The following is a 19,866-nucleotide window of genomic DNA, read 5'->3' on the forward strand; positions in this document are numbered from 1 at the left end:
CCAGCAAAGTGCAAGGTCTTAAACCTGGAAACAGTAATCCCAAAATAACTTATACAATTGGTGGAGTTGAACTAAAGTCAATAGTGGAAGAAAGGGGCTTGGGAGTTACGATACTGTCAGACATGAAGTTCTATGAGCATTGTAGACAGGTTGCAAGGAAGGCACACGGTGTCCTATTGATGAGCTATCGAATATTAGTAGAGATAAGGATGTCATAATCCCATTATATAAGGCTATTGTTAGACCACACATAAAAAAAGACATCAAGCTTCTTGAAAGGGTCCAAAGACAGGTAACTAGCCTGGTGAGATTTTTGTCTTCTAACTTCTCAATGTTTGAGATCTCAAAATTTGTATTCTTTTGGCAAATCTGTTTTCCTCCTATATGTGGCAAATTCATTACAATGGTTGGAAATCTCATCTATAGTTTTGCAGATGATAATATACTACACTCCACTTTATAGTTCAACAAACTCTGCCTTGCCAAGACAGCCATAACTTCTCAAATATTCATACCAGTTCCTTAAATGCAGTTTCTCTAGTGGGGAGAAGGAAACTTAGTAAATTCAATCCTTCTAGAACCTAGTCCTCTCTTATTTTTCACAAAATGCTCAACTTTAATAATACTCAGATTCCTAAGAAGAACCCTGACTTCTAGCTTTTTTGTGGCATGAGCATATCACAACTGTTGCTATAAGAAACAAATGAAAAGCAGTTGAAGAAGGAAAAACTACCAAACTGGAAATATAGAATAGTTACTGTCAAATAAGTTCCATGTAAGCTTCCAAATTTTTAAAAATAAATGCTAAAATATTGTATAAGAAAAATTATATGTATTTTCACATTATAAAGGATATCATTAAAGGCAAAACATGCTTCTTGACTCAATTCTTCTTTATTCAGCAACTTTTTCAGTAAGGGCTGTTTGATTGGCTCCTTAGAATGCCGCCATAACTGGTCACCATCTTTTCTTCGTGCTGATGATAAAGTCAATGCTCTTGGTATTGTACGTTTTGGTGGAAGCCTGAAAAGCATTCAGAGAATAAAAGGAAATTCAATTATTCATTCTAATGAATAAGAAGGATCCATTTTTTCTATATCTTTTCATTAAAATTACTCTGTATACAAAAAGAACCAGTTTTATGTGTATTTTATAAGTTATTAGTTAGAGCATATTTCAAGTATAAGTTGTGGGGCGCCTCCATGGCCAGGTGGGCAGGAGCAGCAGTGTGTAGCTCACTTCTTGATTAGGCCAGGGTTCGAGCCCATGACCACCAAATACGGAGAATGCGGAAGGTCAGGGAATGACCACTGCATATCCCCAGCCTGGATAAAGGGTGAGGGTTGGCGTCAGGAAGGGCATCCGGCTGTAAATATTTCATGCCAAAACAGTAAAAATGCTGACTTCATATATATAATGGGAAAAGGGTAAGGACAAAAAAAAAAAAAAAAATTTCAAGTATAAGTTGTGACTGCTCTAATAAAAACATGTAAGTATAATACTATGAAACTTTTACTCATAACAGCAAAACTTAGTACATGAATAATAACTGTATATTTAATTCTCATCTGAAAAAGAAAGGAAAACATATGAGAGTATAAGTGGCTACACTAATTGACCAATAATGAATGGCTGTATCTCTGAACTAGGTGAAAAAATCTAACTAGAAACCAGTAGTATCTTAATTATGTCAAATCATTAATTATTATTCTACACTTACTTTTTACATATCTTATATTGTAAAATTTATCTCTTAGTATTAGTACTGGCAAGTGACACAAGGAAACAAACTCATACAGCATCAGCCAAAAAAAAAAAAAAAACACTACCCAACTCACCCATCTACCTTCTCTAATAATTTGTCTAATTCTTCCTTAAATTTATTCAAACTACCCTCTTCCACTTTTAGAGTAAACAAACATGCAGAAAGGGAAAGTCATGTGAAAACAAGATTTTTTTTTACCAATAACTAGCACTTAATTTTTATGCACAGTTTAGACACTTATCCTATCTGTATACTAGATATTTCATAGCTACTTATTAAAATTTTTTGGTTCTGTTAGCATTGTTTGATGGCTTCCTCCACTTTATCATTTATGTTATAACTGACATCCTGCCAGACCATATTTTGGTCTTCTAAACACATAAAAATCGCAAAGCAATAAGTCCAGGATATACACAGGATGCTTAAGCATCACTCACTGCAGTTTCTAGATGGTTTCCATAGTGTGCTGAGCCATGTTTGTTCAGGAATTATTGTATTTTAAAATGATACCATCAAATACATGGATTCTCATTTCTGATGGATGTTACAGGTGGACTTTGAGGATGAAAGGGCAAAAGCTGGAACAGCATATGCAGGGAAGAAATTATATTCTTCCCTGCATATGTTGTTCCAGCTATCATTCTTTTCTGATGGGATCTAACTGGGTGTGATTCTTTCCTGACTGCATCATCAGATCCAATGAGGAAAGAATCCAGAAGCATTGCCAGTTTTAAAGTGGTTGTAACACGTGTGGTAATTTTAGCTTACCTAATCTTTCAGTTGGTCTTTCTTCTTTTCTCTTTATGTCCTACTTTCAAGAGTTTTAGAGTTGACATTAGCATTAGCATTAGTAGAGGCATTTGATGCAAGAAAGCAAGCTTATGCAACATCAGCCAAAAAAAAAAACCACTTCCACTTCACCCCTCTGTTTGTTCAAAATACCTGTCCAGCTGAGCCTTAAACTTATTTAGGCTATCAACTTCCACGACAAGGGATGGAAGTCTGTTCCACCAACCAATCACCCACTGGCTAAAGGCAAATTTCCACACATCTATCCTACATCTGTCTTTCCTCAATTTGAATTTATACCCTCTCAGGTGATTATTCTGAGCTAGAGGAATAATCCCATCAGCATTGAGCATGCTCAAACCATTCAAGGCTTTATACACCTCTATCAGATCACCTCGCTGGTGCCTAGTCTCCAGACACTGTAATTTGCAAAACTTAAGCCTTTCTTTGTAAGAGCACCCCTTTGTTCCATTCACCAATCTTGTTGCCCTTCTCTGTACTCGTTCCAGCAGCTCTACATCCTTCTTGAAATGAGGCCTCCAGACCTGTATACAGTACTCTATGTGTGGCCTGACCATTGCCTTATACAAGGGAATAATCACCTCCTTATCCCTGATAGAAAAATTCCTATATATCATTGACAATACACCATGAGATACTCTTGCAGCCCGTCTGCACTGCTCAGAGTGCACTTGGTTGAAATGCATTTGGGAAAGGAATTTCTTTACAATGTCTTCCCTGCCCTTTTATTATTATTATTTTTTTTTTTATTTAGCATTAGCATTAGTAGAGGCATATGATGCAAGAAAGCCAGCTTATACAGCAACAGCAAAAAAAAAAAAAAAAAAAACCCCTTCCCATTTCACCCATCCATTCACTCCAAATGTTTGTCTAGTTCTGCTTTGAATTTATTTAAGCTGTCACTTATACAACGACAGACAGAAGTTTGTTCCAGCAATCAACCACACACTGGCTAAAGGCAAATTTCTGCACATCTATTCTATAATTGTCTTTCCTCAGTTTGAATTTATGTCCCCTCAGGCAATTAATCTGGGCAAGAGGAAGAATTCCGTCAGCATTGAGCATTCTCAAACCATTCAAGGCTTTATACACCTCAATCAGATCACCTCGCAGGTGCCTAGTCTCCAGACACTGTAATTTGCAAATCTTAAGCCTTTCTTCATAAGAGCAACCCTTTGTTATATTCACTAATCATGTTGTCCTTCTCTGTACTTATTTCAGCAGCTCTACATCTTTCCTAAAATGAGGCCTCCAGACCTGTATACAGTACTCAAGGTGTGGCCTGGCCATTGCCTTATACAAGGGGATAATCACCTCCTTATCCCTGCTAGAAAAATTCCTGTATATCATTGACAAGACGCCATGAGCTACTCTTGCAGAATAGCTGCATTATTACCCCCGGGTCCTTTTCATTCTCTACCACTGTCAGTGTAGTACCACACAGTTGATATGTTACTCTGGGTTTACTGCTACCCATATGCAGTACTTTACATTTGTCAATTTTAAACTTCAGTTGCCACCTCTCAGCCCATCTGCTCAACATTTCTAGATCCTCTTGCAGTAGCATGCTGTTATTAGTGTCATTAACAACCCTGCCAACCTTTGTATCATCTGAAAACTTAAACATTAAGCCTGATATACCTTCATCAATATCATTAATAAATACAGAAAACAACAATGGACCCAACATTGAACCCTGGGGTACTCCATTAATAACATTAGTCCATGAAGAGCAGAGTCCATTGATTACCACTCTCTGTCTTCTCCCACTCAACCATCCCTTTATCCATAGCAGCATTTTGTCCTTAATGCTATACTGCTCCAATTTGTACAGTAGTCTGTCATGTGCAACAGTATCAAAAGGTAGGGAAGGCTGATCTAGGTTGGCTGGTTGGTTGGGGATTTATTTGGCACATCAGCATCTATGGCCATAGTGTGCCCACTGACCTAGGTAAGGTAGATAACAAACTTATAGCTGTATACAGTTGAAGATATACCTTCTAGTTAATTATATTTAAAGAGACATCCCTAATAAACATATATATAAGGTATGGCCCAAAAGTTCCAGAACTGATTTTTTTCCCTTTTAAATCAGATCAGTAGCTATTCATGTAATTCTTTTGTGTATACATGAAGCATACTCAATCCTCTATTTCCATACAAATTTTGAGGACTTATTTGCTGTGGCATTCACAGCACACTTTCCATTGAGGTCTTCACAGTGGATTGTTTAAGTCAGTATTAGTCTGGTATCACCAAATTTCATCTACAGCAATAATGGAAATAATAAAGGTGTTGTCATTACGTAAAGTTTATAGAAAATCAGCACAAATCACAGATTTAAACCTTTTTTTTGTCAGGGATATGTGGAACTACGTATAGCCTGACACCTGGCACACAATTTTCTTTTTCTCAAATGCTCAGTCAAAATTCAACAACTGTTTTTGATTATGTTAAGTCATCTATGAGCATTCTGGACTGTTACTTAAATACCAAATCACTTCCACTGCAAAAACACAAGAATGTAATAAAGCTACGTTAAAATAAGCTTCTTGAAATAGTGTGGCCCTTTTGCCCAGTTTCAAACAAATTTTAATTGCTCACTTCTTGCTTGTCAATCTCCGTGCAATACTAACTAATACCAATAAAACAAGCTGGTGCAAATGATTTCTCATTATGCTATATGTTTTTAAATGCATGTCATTATTGTCTCATGTATACTACCTGACTGCTTAATTCCACACTACTTTTATTTTATATAACAACATTAAATTCATTAATTTTTTATTTATAATTATTTTGTGGAAATTAGAACTTTTCTTTTACTGTTTAAAAAAGAAGATGTCAAATGCAACATAAAGGGAAATTAATGTAGGCACTGCAGGGTCATCTAGACAAGACTTCAGTTATAGCTCGAACAGAGCATGGTTTTGTTAAGGGAAAGTCTTGTCTGACCAATTTGATTGGATACTATGATGTGGTCACAAAGGCACTGGATGCAGGGAATAACTTTGATATCATATATTTAGATCTTAGAAAGGCTTTTGATACTGTTGCACATGGAAAACAGCTGCACAAATTGGAGCAGTGTGGCATTGGAGGCAAATTGCTGCTATGGATAAAGGTATGGTTGAGTGGAAGAAGACAAGAGAGTGGTAATCAATGGACACTGCTCTTCATGGACTAATGTTATTAGTGGAGTCCCTCAGAGTTCAGTGTTGGATCCATTGTTGTTTTTTGAATTTATAAATAATATTGATGATGGAATATCAGGCTAAATGTCTAAGTTTGCAGATGACATGAAGGTTGGCAGGGTTTTTAATGACACTAATGACAGTACACTGCTGCAATAGGATCTAGAAAAGTTAAGCAGATGGGCTGAGAGGTGGCAAATGAAGTTTAACATTGACAAATGTATCACATGACAAATGTATGACAAATGGGAAGCAGTAACCACAGAGTAACATATCAACTCTGTGGTATTATACTGACAGTGGTAGAGAATGAAAAGGACCTGGGGGGTAATTGTGCAGGCAGATATGAAGTTTTCTGAGCAGTGAGAGACAGTCTGCAAGAGTAGCTCATGGTGTCTTGTCAATGATATACAGGAATTTTTCTAGCAGAGATAAGGAGGTGATTATCCCATTGTATAAGGCAATGGTCAGGCCACACCTTGAGTACTGTATACAGGTCTGGAGGCCTCATTTTAAGAAGGATGTAGAGCTGTTGGAACGAGTACAGAGAAGGGCAACAAGATTAGTGAATGGAATGAAGGGTTGCTCTTACAAAGAAAGGCTTAAATTTTGCAGATTACAGTGTCTGTAAACTAGGCACCTGCGAGGTGATCTGATTGAGGTGTATAAAGCCTTGAATGGTTTGAGCATGCTCAATGCTGATGCCATTCTTCCTCTTGCTCAGAATAATCACCTGAGAGGGCATAAATTCAAATTGAAGAAAGACAGCTGTAGGATAGATGTGCGGAAGTTTGCTTTTAGCCAGCAGGTAGTTGATTGGTGGAACAGACTTCCATCTTTTGTTGTGGAAGTTGATAGCCTAAATAAATTTATGGCTGAGATGGACAGGTATTTGGAATGAATGGAGGGGTGAAATGGGAGTGTTTTGTTTTGGCTGATGCTGCATAAGCTTGCTTTCTTCCATCATATGCCTCTACTAATGCTAATGCTAATAAGCAAGTCATTCTCTTCTTGCCTTTAGAATCGTAGACAGATATTTCAGACATTATTTGTAATTGCCTTTTAATATTTAAATACTACCTTGGAGCTAATAAATGATATTTCTAAAAAAAAAATCAAGACATGTACATACCTAAAATGATCTATTGCATATTCTTCCAAAGTATGTGGCCTATCTTGAGGCTCAGGACCATTTGTTTGCCCATAAGAGAAAAGTCTTTTGCCTTGATCAGCCCCATCTTGAGTAAAAAGATCTAGGATATTTTTTGGAGGTTTAACAAGAGTAGGAAGTACATAAACATATTCCGTTGGAAAATCCCCCTTTTCTCCAGTTCTTTCACAGTTGCCTGCAGCCCAATTGTTTGCAATCACAGAATCTCCATTATGGCCTTCTTCTAATAGAATTAAATCTCCCTGGTTGAATGTAAGGAAAGAAGGACCATCACCTAGACAAACAATTTATTTTATAATCATATTTTAAAAATAATATATATATATATATATATATATATATATATTATTTTTAAAATTTTATTATTTTTAATAATAATATACAATATATATTAATATATTTTTAAATGCTATTCAGTATTCAATAAACTGTAATAATAATTATCAGGTAGCCAAAAAAAGTTTGTGAGGGTTTTTAGGATAAAATTAAGCCATTTGTAGAGAAATGAACAAAAAACACATTATTTTTACCTGTGATCTCTTGTAGTCAAAGGGCAGAAGTTTGTCATGATGATACCAACCATATTCCACAATTGCCCAGCAAAATGCTGTGTGCTGGTGGACCTTCAATATGTATGGCACAGGTTCACAGGATGATAATCAATGATGAGATCATTTGATGTTGCTATACATAAGCCATTTTTTGTCATATGTCAAAACCGGTCCAAAAATGCTTATTATTGAGACATGAAAATGGTGACAAGCAAAAACCAGAATCTGGAGTTTATTGTCAGCTGTCAATTTATGTGGAACCCATTTGATCAGTTTGTACACATTTTTTTCCAGTCAATGCAAATGAACAGTTTCATCACTCACTAAAAGTTTCTGTACCTGGCGTGTCTGGATTAAATCTGACTCAATGATGGCCTTCAGTTTGTCATAATCAATGACAGTCAATTATCAATCACAGAGCACATCAAGTAACTCATCATCTGATTTAAATTTTTGGGCTGTGCATTTACTTACTGTATCTTCTCTGAATGGTCACAGATATCTTATGGACTTTGTAAGCTCTGGCTTACTCAGTAATGAAAGAAAAATATATATTTATAAAATTTTGGAAGCTATACCTAAATATAGTTTAGCTGAATTCAGCAAACATTTATTTAAATATGCAAACAATTTGAATAAAATAGAAATGGGTAATTAATTGTTAAAGAAAGTGCCTAAAAGCAGGGCAAATTTCCCAGAAAGGAAAGAGAGTGTTGACTCAGAGAAGGTCAAGAGCAATTTCCTTGAAAAGGCTGAACCAGGGGAATTATATGGAGAAACAGACAGAAAGGGTTTTAGATCATCAAGGGCAAAAGGATTAATCAGGGATTAGACAAAAATAAGGGGAAGAGAAATGAGAACATAATTTGGTATATAAGGAATTGTGAGGTGAGAAAATTGTTGGTCTTTCGGGTGGTAGTGGTGGTGTCTAGAGGTTGTGTACTGGGGAGTATGCCGAAAAGGGTTTTGGATCAGTGAAAATCAGCTGAGTATGAGCAGAGTAGGCTAAAAGGGTTTTGAGCAATGTTCGACTAGCCATAGTTAAGTGTATGCGAAAGGTTATGAAAACCAGATGGTCTGCTAGCACCTGAGTATGGTCTAATAGTCCTAAAAGGAGGAGGATGCATAAGAAAGGGATCCCCTGAATTTCAAGCCCCAGAATGGAAAAATCGTCCTTTGATAACAGAACTGGCCCAACCTGGCAATGGGAAAAAGTACTGTAAGTACACTTTATTCATATTATGTCTAGTTTTTGTCCTGAGAAGAGGAATTAAACCTTAATTTAAGAACTAAAGGAAAAGGCACTCTGTGTTCCTGCTAAGAAAAGACTCAATTAACAAGTGTAATAAAAAAAGGGGAAAATTTATCTGATTTCTAGATAAATGCTGAGAACTAGTATTATTCCTTGCTGAGAATTGGAATTATTATAAAGCTTGGAATTCGTGCATATGAAAAGGGTGTATTTGTCATAGACAACTTGTTTGTGAAATTAATCTTTATTATCTATAGCAATAATGTATAAATCCATGCCTCAAACCTTTATATTAAACATGTTGAATTTATATTTGTGTCTATGTCAGTTTGTTCACTTTATTCTAGTTTAACTTAAGATCCCTGGACACCCATATGCAGTCAGTGGCCCAAGGTAACATAATGTTAACCTAAATAAATAACAGCAGGTGAAAAAAAAATAATATATATATAATATAGTACAAAGGAACCATTCTTGAAAAATTGTACCAACCATAGAGCAGCGATATTATTGTTATCCATATAATTATGCTACGCTATACATATGATCTAGTATCCATATAATTGTACCAACGATAGAGCTCCATCATTTTTCACTGTTTTAATGAACTGCATTTCATGCTTCCTGGGCATCAACTGACTCAATGTGTCTTATGCTTTTGAAGTGCATTGATAAATAATTGCCATATACAATGCTTGTACATAATATTTGTAAAATATTAACTCTGAGAATACCACACAAACTGTTTTGGTCACCTGATACTGATACTTCCAAGTTTGAATTTTTTTTTTTTTTTTTCTTTGTGTCTCATGTGTATTTATTTGTGTATTTGTTTTTCTTTCTGTTTTATCTACTCATTGTAATATACCAAAATATCATATCAGTACTACAATAAATATTTGCATGCATTAATTATTTACTAAATTATAATGAAATTTATTTGCAAATTAAAACTTTAAATATTTTTCTTATAATGTTACTTAATGTTTCATTTTATATCTCAAATAAGCATTCTTTTATATAATCTCTCACTTCTTCCTTACCCTTATAATCCTGAAGAGAAATTACAAATTTTGAGCGTTTCTTCAAACCTCCTAAGAAAAATTCTACCAATTCTCGAATATCCTCAGAATTTGGTGACTGAAAAGCAAATTCTTCTCCTCTTATGGTACTCAGATTAAAGCTCTGCAAGAATGGCCTGTTCCCTCTAAGCAGATAATATATTAAAGTGAAATTAGATGTGTAGGTTTCAGGTATTTAAAAAAGTAATTAAAATAATGTCTTTGAAAAAAATTTTTTAAAAAGTTAAAATATATAAAATAAACAAAACATGTAAGGTAATTCCAGTACAGAATTTCTAAATTCTTGCTGTACAAGAATAAGCTCTGCTAATCCCTAACCAGGGTTAATAGGAAATGATCATAATCCCAAGTTGGTCAAGTATATAAAAAAAATAATAATTCTATTATTACAACAATGATTTAAAGAAAAATAATTGAGCATTCTACCAATCTATATTATTACATAAAAAAATCAAAAACAGTCCTTGTTACTAATAAAATTATTTTGATGTGTTTATTGTCATTCAATCACTGCATCTCCTTATCTCTATAGCCAAAATTGCTTCTTTTATTGGGCATTTGCATTTTTAAAAATTTTGATGAATTAAATGATTCCCTGTTATTAGTAAGTTTTATAGATAATTTTGATTTTCATAAAAAATCTTATAATTCAATGTTTGCTAAATGGACATATGCAGAAATAACCCAGAAGTTAAAGAAACACATTTTAAATGAGTTTAAATTCAAATTTTAAAGAATCTGAATTGCAAATTTTAAATAAATAAATAATATTTAATAATATCAGTGATATTTACCAATTTTTTAACACTCTGGGTACAATTTTTACCTCATTAGAGTAGCCTTTTGAGTACATAAAAATTTTTAACTAACTGAAAAATACAGTAATCGAATAAACAACCTTCTGATAATAGTAGTAGTAGTAGTGGTGGTGGTGGCATGTGATGCAAGAAAGCAAGTGTATGAGCTTATGCAGCATCAGCCAAAAAAAAAAAAAAAAAAATTACAAAACAATCCCCTCTAAATGTTTGTCCAATAGTGCAGCTGTTCCCTGTGTAATACTGTGTAGAAAAAGCCTGGGTTCAATTTTCTGAAGTTCTTCTGCAAGTGAACTACTTGCTGAAGTTCAAAAATATTTCTCATTGTGGTGGGAGTAATTTTTAATGTTTTTTTGACTTTACTGTAGCTGAATTATTTACTTTCCAGTGAGGGGCTGCTGCCAAAACTTAGATTTTGAAACTGGATAAACAGGAAAAAATTTACAGAAATAATATACTGATGCCTTGTGGCCTTAGGTGCTTCAGTGCAATTCTAAACAACCCAACTTATTAAACAAAAATTCACCAATGATATTTTGCAATTTAGTAACAATTACTACCATATGTTCTATAATGGTCTTAAATTTGTGAGCACAGACTTCATATTTAAATACTCTCCATAAAAAGTCACACTCCCTTAAATACAAAAAGGGCATATGTCACCTCCACAGTTACACAGTTCTCCAGCAATTTTTGTGAAATTTTTTTTCCAAAAACTTGTGCTTACAGTTGAAAAAAATGAGAGGTAAAATCTTATCAAAAATGAAGAATGTCTTTTAAATTAATTTTAGTCATTAATGTGAAATTAGTTTTTTTTTTAATTTTATCATCACAAAGGTTGCATATGATAAAATTTAATAAAGAACTTGTAAGCCATACCAACCATGGAAAAATGTCATATGTCCAAATTTGAAATTTTCTCCACAACAGCTCATGGACTATTTCAGAGCTGTGCTGAAGAGGTATAAGTGGACTGGCAAGCTGAGGGTAAAACATCTCAATGTAGTTGAAAACAGAAAATGACTGTATAAAGTGAAAGAAGAATAGAATGCTAAGTAGTCTGGATCCATTTCTAATCAGAAATCCCAAGCTAACTCAAAACTGGTGGCAAAAACATTGCGATTGGACAACATTTCTCACATCACCTGTTTTCCCCTCTAAGAATTTGTCTAGTTCTTCCTTAAAATTATTCAAAAACAGTCCTTGTTTTTGAATAAAAACAAGGACTGTTTTTGAATAATTTTAAGGAAGTTTGGTAGATGGAAGATGGTAGATGGAAGTTTGTTCCAACAATCAACTAACCACTTGCTAAAGGAAATTTCTGCACATCCATCCTCCAGCCTTCTTTCCTCAATATAAATTTATGTCCCCTCACATGTGTGTTGTCTGAGCAAGATGAAGGATGCCATCAGCATTAACTTACTCAATCCATTCAAAGTCTTAAACACTTCAATCAGATCTTCTCGCAGATGCCTGGTTCCCAGATGCTGCAACATGCAGAACTGAAGTCTTTCTTGGTAAGAGTACTCTTTTGTTCACTCACTAATCTCATTGCTCTTCTCTGCACCCATTCCAGCAGATCCACATTCTTCCTAAAATGAGGTTTCCAGACCTGTATTCAAGATATGGCCTAATAATTGCCTTATACAATGATGTAATCATCTTCTTATCCCTGCTGACAAAATTCCTGCATAACACTTTCAGTCCTAGCAGTCTATCTGCACTTCTCAGTCAGAACTTCATATTAACTGCACAATTACCCCAGGTCTTTTTTCATTCTCCAGTACCTTCATTGTGGTACGTAACTGGTATGTTATTCTGGGATTACTACTACCCATATGCCATACTTTGCATTTGTCAAGGATAAACTTCAAATGCTATTTCTCAACTCATCTGCCTAATTTTTTTTAAATCTTGCTGATAGCATTCCCCGATTACTGTCATTAACCACCCTGCCAACCTTTGTATCATCTGCAAACTTAGACATTAAGCCTGGTATGCTTTCATTAAGTTTAACAAATATTGAAAACAAGTTTAAGGAAGTTTAACAAATATTGAAAACAAAAATGGGACTAGAAATGTACCCGGGAAGGGGGTGGAAAGGTGGAATTAACCCACTGACAAGTGCTCTGTCTATTCCCACTCAACCATCCCTTTATCCATAGCACTACTTTTTTTTTTTTTTTTTTTTTATGAAAACCACAAACACGAGAGGCATTAGAGCCTATAGTAATTAGTACCATGCTTGGGTTGGAGGTTGAGAAGATGAAAGAAGATATTTGTTGACAGTCGACTTGAACTTCTGTAGACTGTAATTTTCAGGACATACATATGAAGGAAGGTTGTTCCAGAAAATGGTAGTTGAATGAATAAACAAGGAAGATGAAAAGTTGGTTCTGCGAGTTTGAAGTTGGACAGTAAATCGATGCTGGCTGGTGGCGGCACGTGTTCGGACTGTTTTGAAAGAGAGAGAGAGCGGGAATTATAGAAGCCAATTCACAAGAACAGTGCCCATGGAAACATCTGTAGAAGAGGCATGCAGCAGAAACAGTACGTCTATGAGACAGGAAGTGGAGAGACTCTGTTAGAGATGAATCATTAATTAACCTAACTGTCCTCTTCTGAATGGAATCAAGAAACCTGAGAGAGGTTTTGGGGGCACCACCCCAGATGAAGGAACAATATTCCATGGTAGGGTGGATTTGCGATTTGTAAAGAGAGAACAGCTGTTTGGAAGAAAAGTAACAGCGAGAGCGAAAGAGAAAACCAAGTTTTTACATGCAGAGGAAGCAATATTTGTAATGTGCTTTTGCCAAGAGAGATTAGAAGTCAGGGTAATCCCGAAAAGAGATATATCGTTTTGCATAGAAATCGGAGTGTCACCAAAGATAAGCATAGGAGCAGAAGAATCCTTTTTGCGAGATATAAAACAAGACTGAGTTTTAGAAGGATTGAAATCAACTAAGTTGCCTTTGCTCCACTGGAGAATTACCTGGAGATTGGCATTTAAGGAATTGGTAGCAGATAGTCAAGAAGTTGAAGCTGATTGAGCAGGGCGAGGTTTTTCAAAATGGAAAGTGGAATGCAACGTGCTGTCATCAGCAAAACTATGGATTGGATTTCCAGTCAATGGAAGAAGGTCATTAACATACAAGAGGAAAATTTGTTATTTGTTTTTTTTTTTTTTAGGAGCATTAGCAACTAAGGCCATATTGCTCCGGGAATATGCGGTGGTCATTCCCTTGACCTTTTCGCATCCTCCGTATTTGGTGGTGACGGGCTCGAACCCCGATCTGATCAAGAAGCATGTGCTATGCACTGCTGCTCCTTCCCACCTGGCTAGGGAGATGCCTACAAGAGGAAAAGAACTGAACTTTGGGGACACTAGCATTAGTGGAGAAGTTAGAAGACAGAGAGCCATCTAACGTCACCCTCAGTGAGCGATTGGAGAGAAAACTGGATAACCAATTACAAAAAACAGTTGGCAAACCATAAGATGGAAGCTTGTTTAGAAGACCTTTATGCCAAACACGATCGAAAGCCTTTGAGATGTCAAGAGCAACTGCTTGTGTTTTCCCGAACTTTTCCATTGAATTTGTCCATAAATGGGTAACATAAGCCAGAATATCACCAGTGGATCGACACTGATGGAATCCATACTGGCGATCGTTGATCAGACGGAAGGTTTCTAAGTAGTTTAAGAGTTGGCGGTTAATTGATTTCTCCATTACTTTAGAAAGAGTAGAAGTAATTGCAATGGGACAATAATTGGATAGGAGGGATTTGTCACCCTTTTTAGGAACTGGCTGGATATGAGCAAATTTCCAAGCAGAAGGAAAAACACCTTTGGAATAAGAAAATGAAAAAAGGCGGCAAACACCAGGAGTAAGTTCAGGAGCACAGGTTTTGAGAACAAGTGGAGAAATACCATCGGGACCTGGACCTTTCTTAGCATCGAGATTCATCAAAATCCTTCTGACATCCTTTTGAAGGAAGACCACAAGATGCATTGAATGGAGTGTGCTGGGAATGGTGGGAAGTGTTTTACCAAGATCATTAATACATGAGTTGGAAGAAAAATGGGATGCTAGCAGGTTAGCTTTATCCTTGCCTGAAGTGACAACAGAACCATCTGGTTTTGACAGAGGTGGGGGCAGAGATAGGCAAAAGTTGCGGCCAATAGCTTTGGCAAGAGAACAGAATGCTCGGCTACCATTAGGGCAAGAAGCAAGTTTTCTACTCTTAGCCTGTTCAAAATCTAGTTTGGACTGATTAATAACTGCTTTACAATTGTTGTGAGCTTTGGTATAGGCAGAAAATGAAACTGAAGAATTGGAAACAAGCCAATTACAATATGCAACGTTCTTCTCTTGAAGAGCCTTAGCACATTTATTTGAAAACCTTAAGGCTATATTTCTCCAATTTGTATAGCACTCTTTCATGTGGAACAGTATCAAAAGCTTTTCTGAAATCTAAGTATATGAAGTCAGATTTATTTTTTGCATCCAGTACCTTTGTTACAGAGTCATAGTATCTAAACAGATTGGTCAGACAAGATTGTCCCTTAACAAATCCATGCTGTGACTGCAATATAACTGCATCTCATTACTAATACTAATTAAGCACATTTGTTATTATTATTAAATATCAAAAGCTTGTCAAATCTCATTTACATAAGCTTATCATCAAGTTTTTCTGATTTTTGTGTATTTGCACAATTTACGAAAGAAATCTGTTCACATTTAACAATGCAGATACTAACATGTAGGTTAGTGCAAAAGCATCATTTTAACATATAATTAAGCACATTTGTTATTATTATTAAATATCAAAAGCTTGTCAAATCTCATTTACTTAAGCTTATCATCAAGTTTTTCATGATAAGCTTATCATCAAGCTTATCATCTATACCACGAATACCATGGCAACTCATTGTGAAGGCATTCACAATATGAGATATAACCAAAACAATGCCAATTTAGTTAATTAATTTAACTACTTTGGTACATGGTTATGTTAAAATGATACTTTTGCACTAACCTACATATTAATCATTCTACCTCGTAGCATGAGGCCTTTGTCCTTAAATAATTTACAGTGCAGATACTTAAGTCACAATGATGAGGAGATTTTAAAAAAGTGCTTAGATTTATTAAGACTAGATTGCAATGCCTGAGTTCTGGTGAAACAAGCATTGTATTCAAGTTGAAATTTCGAATATCTAAATTTTGTCAGAAGTGCTAAGCTTGATAGTATAAAACTGCAAAGATAATTAGCTACATTATACATCCAAAGTGAGCTGGTTTCATATTTAGTATAAACAAATTATAATTTTATTATTTCTTTTAAATAATAAAATACTAACCTTTGGCTAGCAATTGAAGTAATTTCTGGGAATGACAATTCTAGTAAAACTTGTTCCTGGTCATCTACAACATATACACCAGTCCAATTGATAGCAATTATGACATCATTTTTAGGAAGGTGAGGCCCAGAAGAACGCAAGGCTTCATAAAATCGAGAAAATAACAGAGGCCACTTCAGTTTGGCATAATCTACAATGTCTTCTTTAATTCTGAATACAGGAACTCTGTCTCTAAAGTAGTAACTCTAGAGTAAATAAAAATTAAAAACAATTAATGACATACTGGAAAAACTATGTAAATACAACATATTAATGAAGTTTTTCAGTAGTACGTACGTTATATATTTAAATACTGCCCATACCACTGATGGGCAGTGTGTGGAGGTCCTAAAGTCTCAAAACTTTTTTAGACAAGTTGGACAGACAATTTGAGTAGTTGAGACCCACTAATTTTCGTAAAATCAGACAAATGCTAATAATTTATTATAATTTTTCCTTGTAGAGGATCTGCAATCTCATTATGGATTTAAAAAAAAAAACTTTTTGGATTTTTTTTTTTTTTTTTTTTTAAAAGGGTAGTATAGGCTATTTTTGGAAATTTTAAAGGAATATTATATATTTTATTTTAAGGCAGATGAATACTCTTACCTGGGATTTTCTTCAGGAATGGCTGCATCTGGGTGAGGTGTAATTTAGAAGGCATTGAAATTGCAATTATATGGAAGGAGGACGAAGGAAAAAGCAAGCTTTTGCCCTAAATCCTTGCATGGGGAGTAATTGTAGGCATAAAGGGAGATGATTTCCTGAAGCATGATGGGGCTTTTTGTTAATATCATCTTCAAAGGAGGGTGAATACGTGTCGAGACAGTCTTTTATAGCCCGAGCATGTTCCACTGCCATATTTCAAAAGCATGGTGGTGGTGGGGGGAGGATGTTGAGTAGTCAAAAGGAGGTGAAGTAGGGTGGAGAGAAAATTTTTCTACCTCACCGTATTACACTTATAGTTTGGGAATTTGGAAATTCTAGATGGGGTTTTTTTTTTGGGGGGGGGAGTGTAGGAAAGGGAAAGAAAGGGTTTCAATCAGAAATCCGGGTGCATGACTACCCGTCCCCATTAGTAAAGGTCCTGGGTTGGGGGGGGGATGTTATTATTATTATTATTATTATTATTATTATTAATGGCCATATGGTACAAGAAAGCCTGAGGCTTATGCTGCACCAGCCAAAAAAAAAAAAAAAAAAAAAAATTCCCAAGTTACCCCCTGAGAGAGAGAGAGAGAAGTAGAAAGGAATCACCAAGAAAGAGAAGAATGATGATATCCAGCTCAGGACCCTGGGTTTGCCAAGCCCATACTCACTAGATGTGAGCCCCCGGGGTTCATGTTCTGTTGTTAAAGTTGAACTTATAGGATATTTGTTTTAGGTCCCATTCTTAAGAGATTATTATTGGTCTATGTATGTTTATTGATCTGTTTGTTGATCTCATTGCTAGTGTCTCCCTGGCACTAAAAAATCAAAAAAATCACTATAAACAAACGTACACCCTCAAAAACACCCTCAAGACATGTTATGTAATGATCCCACACTTAAAAACAGAACAAAATTAGATATTTTGGATATAACAATCTTACTAAATATACTGTTATCAGCAAATTATTTCACCAATGAAGGAGATTTTTGGACATCTCTCCAAATTTTACCTCCTGGAAATAGAAAACCACATCATTTACAAGTATTCTTCCTTATCCCTTAAATTTTATGGAAGGTATGTAGATTGTTATTTGTTATTTGTTATTTGGTTTTTAGGAGCATTAGCAACTAAGGCCATATTGCTCCGGGATATGCGGTGGTCATTCCCTGACCTTTCCGCATTCTCCGTATTTGGTGGTGACGGGCTCGAACCCCGGTCTAATCAAGAAGCGTGTGCTATGCACTGCTGCTCCTTCCCACCTGGCTAAGGAGGCACCGAAGGTATGTAGATGATTGTCTGCTTATAGGCAAACCAGACACCATAAATACCATCCTCCATGAGTTGAATAATGTAGATGATTGGCTAAAATTCACAACTAAATTTAACATTAACAAGAAATGCCACCAAAATCAACACAAAAATATACTACAAACCTACAAATAAGGGGAATTATTTACATTTTTACAGCTACGGCTCCCTCTCTCACAAAAAATCAATCCTAATAGCCCAGTTCCAATGCTTTCAGGTATTTATCTATAGAGGATGAACACAAACAGGAAATCGAAACACTTAAGAACAGATTTTCCAATCACAGTTACCCAAAATGGCTCATAAATGGTGCCTTAAATACAGCTGAAAAAAATCAGTAAAAAAAAACCAAAATGAGAAGTGCTAAAAAAACAGTGGATAGGGCTCCCACCATATATTGAAACATACCAACAACCATTGAAAAAATTCTTCAAAAATTCTGGAGTAAACCTAGCCTCTGGCAGCTCCAAGAAACTATGGACATACCTAAAAAGCTCAGCTATCAACAAAAAAACAATAGACTTCAAACAACAAATAAACATGGTTTATGCAATTCCCTGTGCACCGGATTGTAATTGCAGCACAAGAACATCACTACATACAAAAAAATCCAAAAACATAAAAGCAGTTTAAAAGTAGTCGCAAATAACAAAGAAAAAACAGACCGAACAGAAAAAAATAATAGTTCCAAATTGGTAGCTCACCACTTAGACACAGGACATTACCCTTCCTTCAAAAACGAGATAATAATTGACAAACAGGACACAAAATTTAAGTTAGAAACCAGTCTTGCTAGTGTCTTATAAAATATATAAGACACTAGCAATGAGATTAACAAACAGATCAATAAACATACACAGACCAATAATAATCTCTGAAGAATGGGACCTAAAACAAATATCCTATAAGTTCAACTTTAACAACAGAACATAAACCCCCCCATTCCAATCCAGGACCTCTACTAATGGAGATGGGTATTCATGCACCCAGATTTCTAAGTGAAACCCTTTCTTTCCCATTCCTACCCCACCTTTTTTTTTCTTTTTTTTTTTTCCACCAAAAAAAAACATCTCCAATTTCCAAATTCCCAAACTGTAAGTGTGATACAGTGAGGCAGGAAAATTTTCCCTGAAAATTTTCACTCAACAACCCCCCCCCCACCACGGGTTTGAAATATGGCAATGGAACATGCTCAGGCTATAAAAGATGGCCTTGACACGTATTCACCCTCCTTTGAAGATGGTATTAACAAAAAGCCCCCATCAGGCTTCAGGAAATCATCTCCCTTTATGCCTACAATTACTCTCCATGCAAGGATTTAGGACAGAAGCTTGCTTTTTTCCTTTGTCCTCCTTTCCTAGCTTTATCATTTCAACTTTTAATTCCTGACAACCAAGGTTGAAAACATGCACTTCTATTTCCTTGAGCATATTTTAAACTCTGTTTCCAAAATTTAAACATATCCATATTAATTCCAATTTTTAAACTCAACTACCATTTTATCCTATCTCAACACGTCAATTGCAGATTATATAAAAAGGTGAGTACCGCAAATTAAGCTATGCTATTAATTTGAGAAATTTTCATCATCAATAATTTATTTGGCATATTTCCAAGCCTGGGTTGAACTTGATGTTCATCATTTTTGATTTGGTGCTTCACTTGAACCTTGTATTCTTGGAATTATGTTTATCAATATGCTACATATCATTCAGAGCATAGCTTTAGGTATAGCCAAGTTCAGACTGCATTGAGTGATAGCTGTTTGGAGCTAAGTATTTATGACTGTATGAATTATTCATATATTTTCATCTTTAGATGATGGACAAATATCTTATTATCTGAGAACTGCTAATATTCAA

At 35.3% G+C, this 19,866-nt stretch overlaps 1 protein-coding gene across 1 annotated transcript in view; it reads right to left on the reverse strand.

Moving 5' to 3' along the window:
• ck (unconventional myosin-VIIa ck) overlaps positions 1–19,866 on the reverse strand; it is a 273,948-nt gene that overhangs the window by 50,579 nt on the left and 203,503 nt on the right. The window contains exons 31-34 of the mRNA XM_090377618.1: positions 16,006–16,250; positions 9,787–9,950; positions 6,902–7,214; positions 857–1,023 (exon numbers count right to left, since the gene is read on the reverse strand). Coding sequence (XP_090233744.1) covers positions 857–1,023; positions 6,902–7,214; positions 9,787–9,950; positions 16,006–16,250 — 889 coding nt within the window. The remainder of the gene's footprint in view (positions 1–856; positions 1,024–6,901; positions 7,215–9,786; positions 9,951–16,005; positions 16,251–19,866) is intronic.

Source organism: Mastigoproctus giganteus, chromosome 1, assembly GCF_048544385.1.
Source record: "Mastigoproctus giganteus isolate SK-2022 chromosome 1, ASM4854438v1, whole genome shotgun sequence".
In the NCBI taxonomy this organism is placed as follows: Eukaryota; Metazoa; Arthropoda; class Arachnida; order Uropygi; family Thelyphonidae; genus Mastigoproctus; species Mastigoproctus giganteus.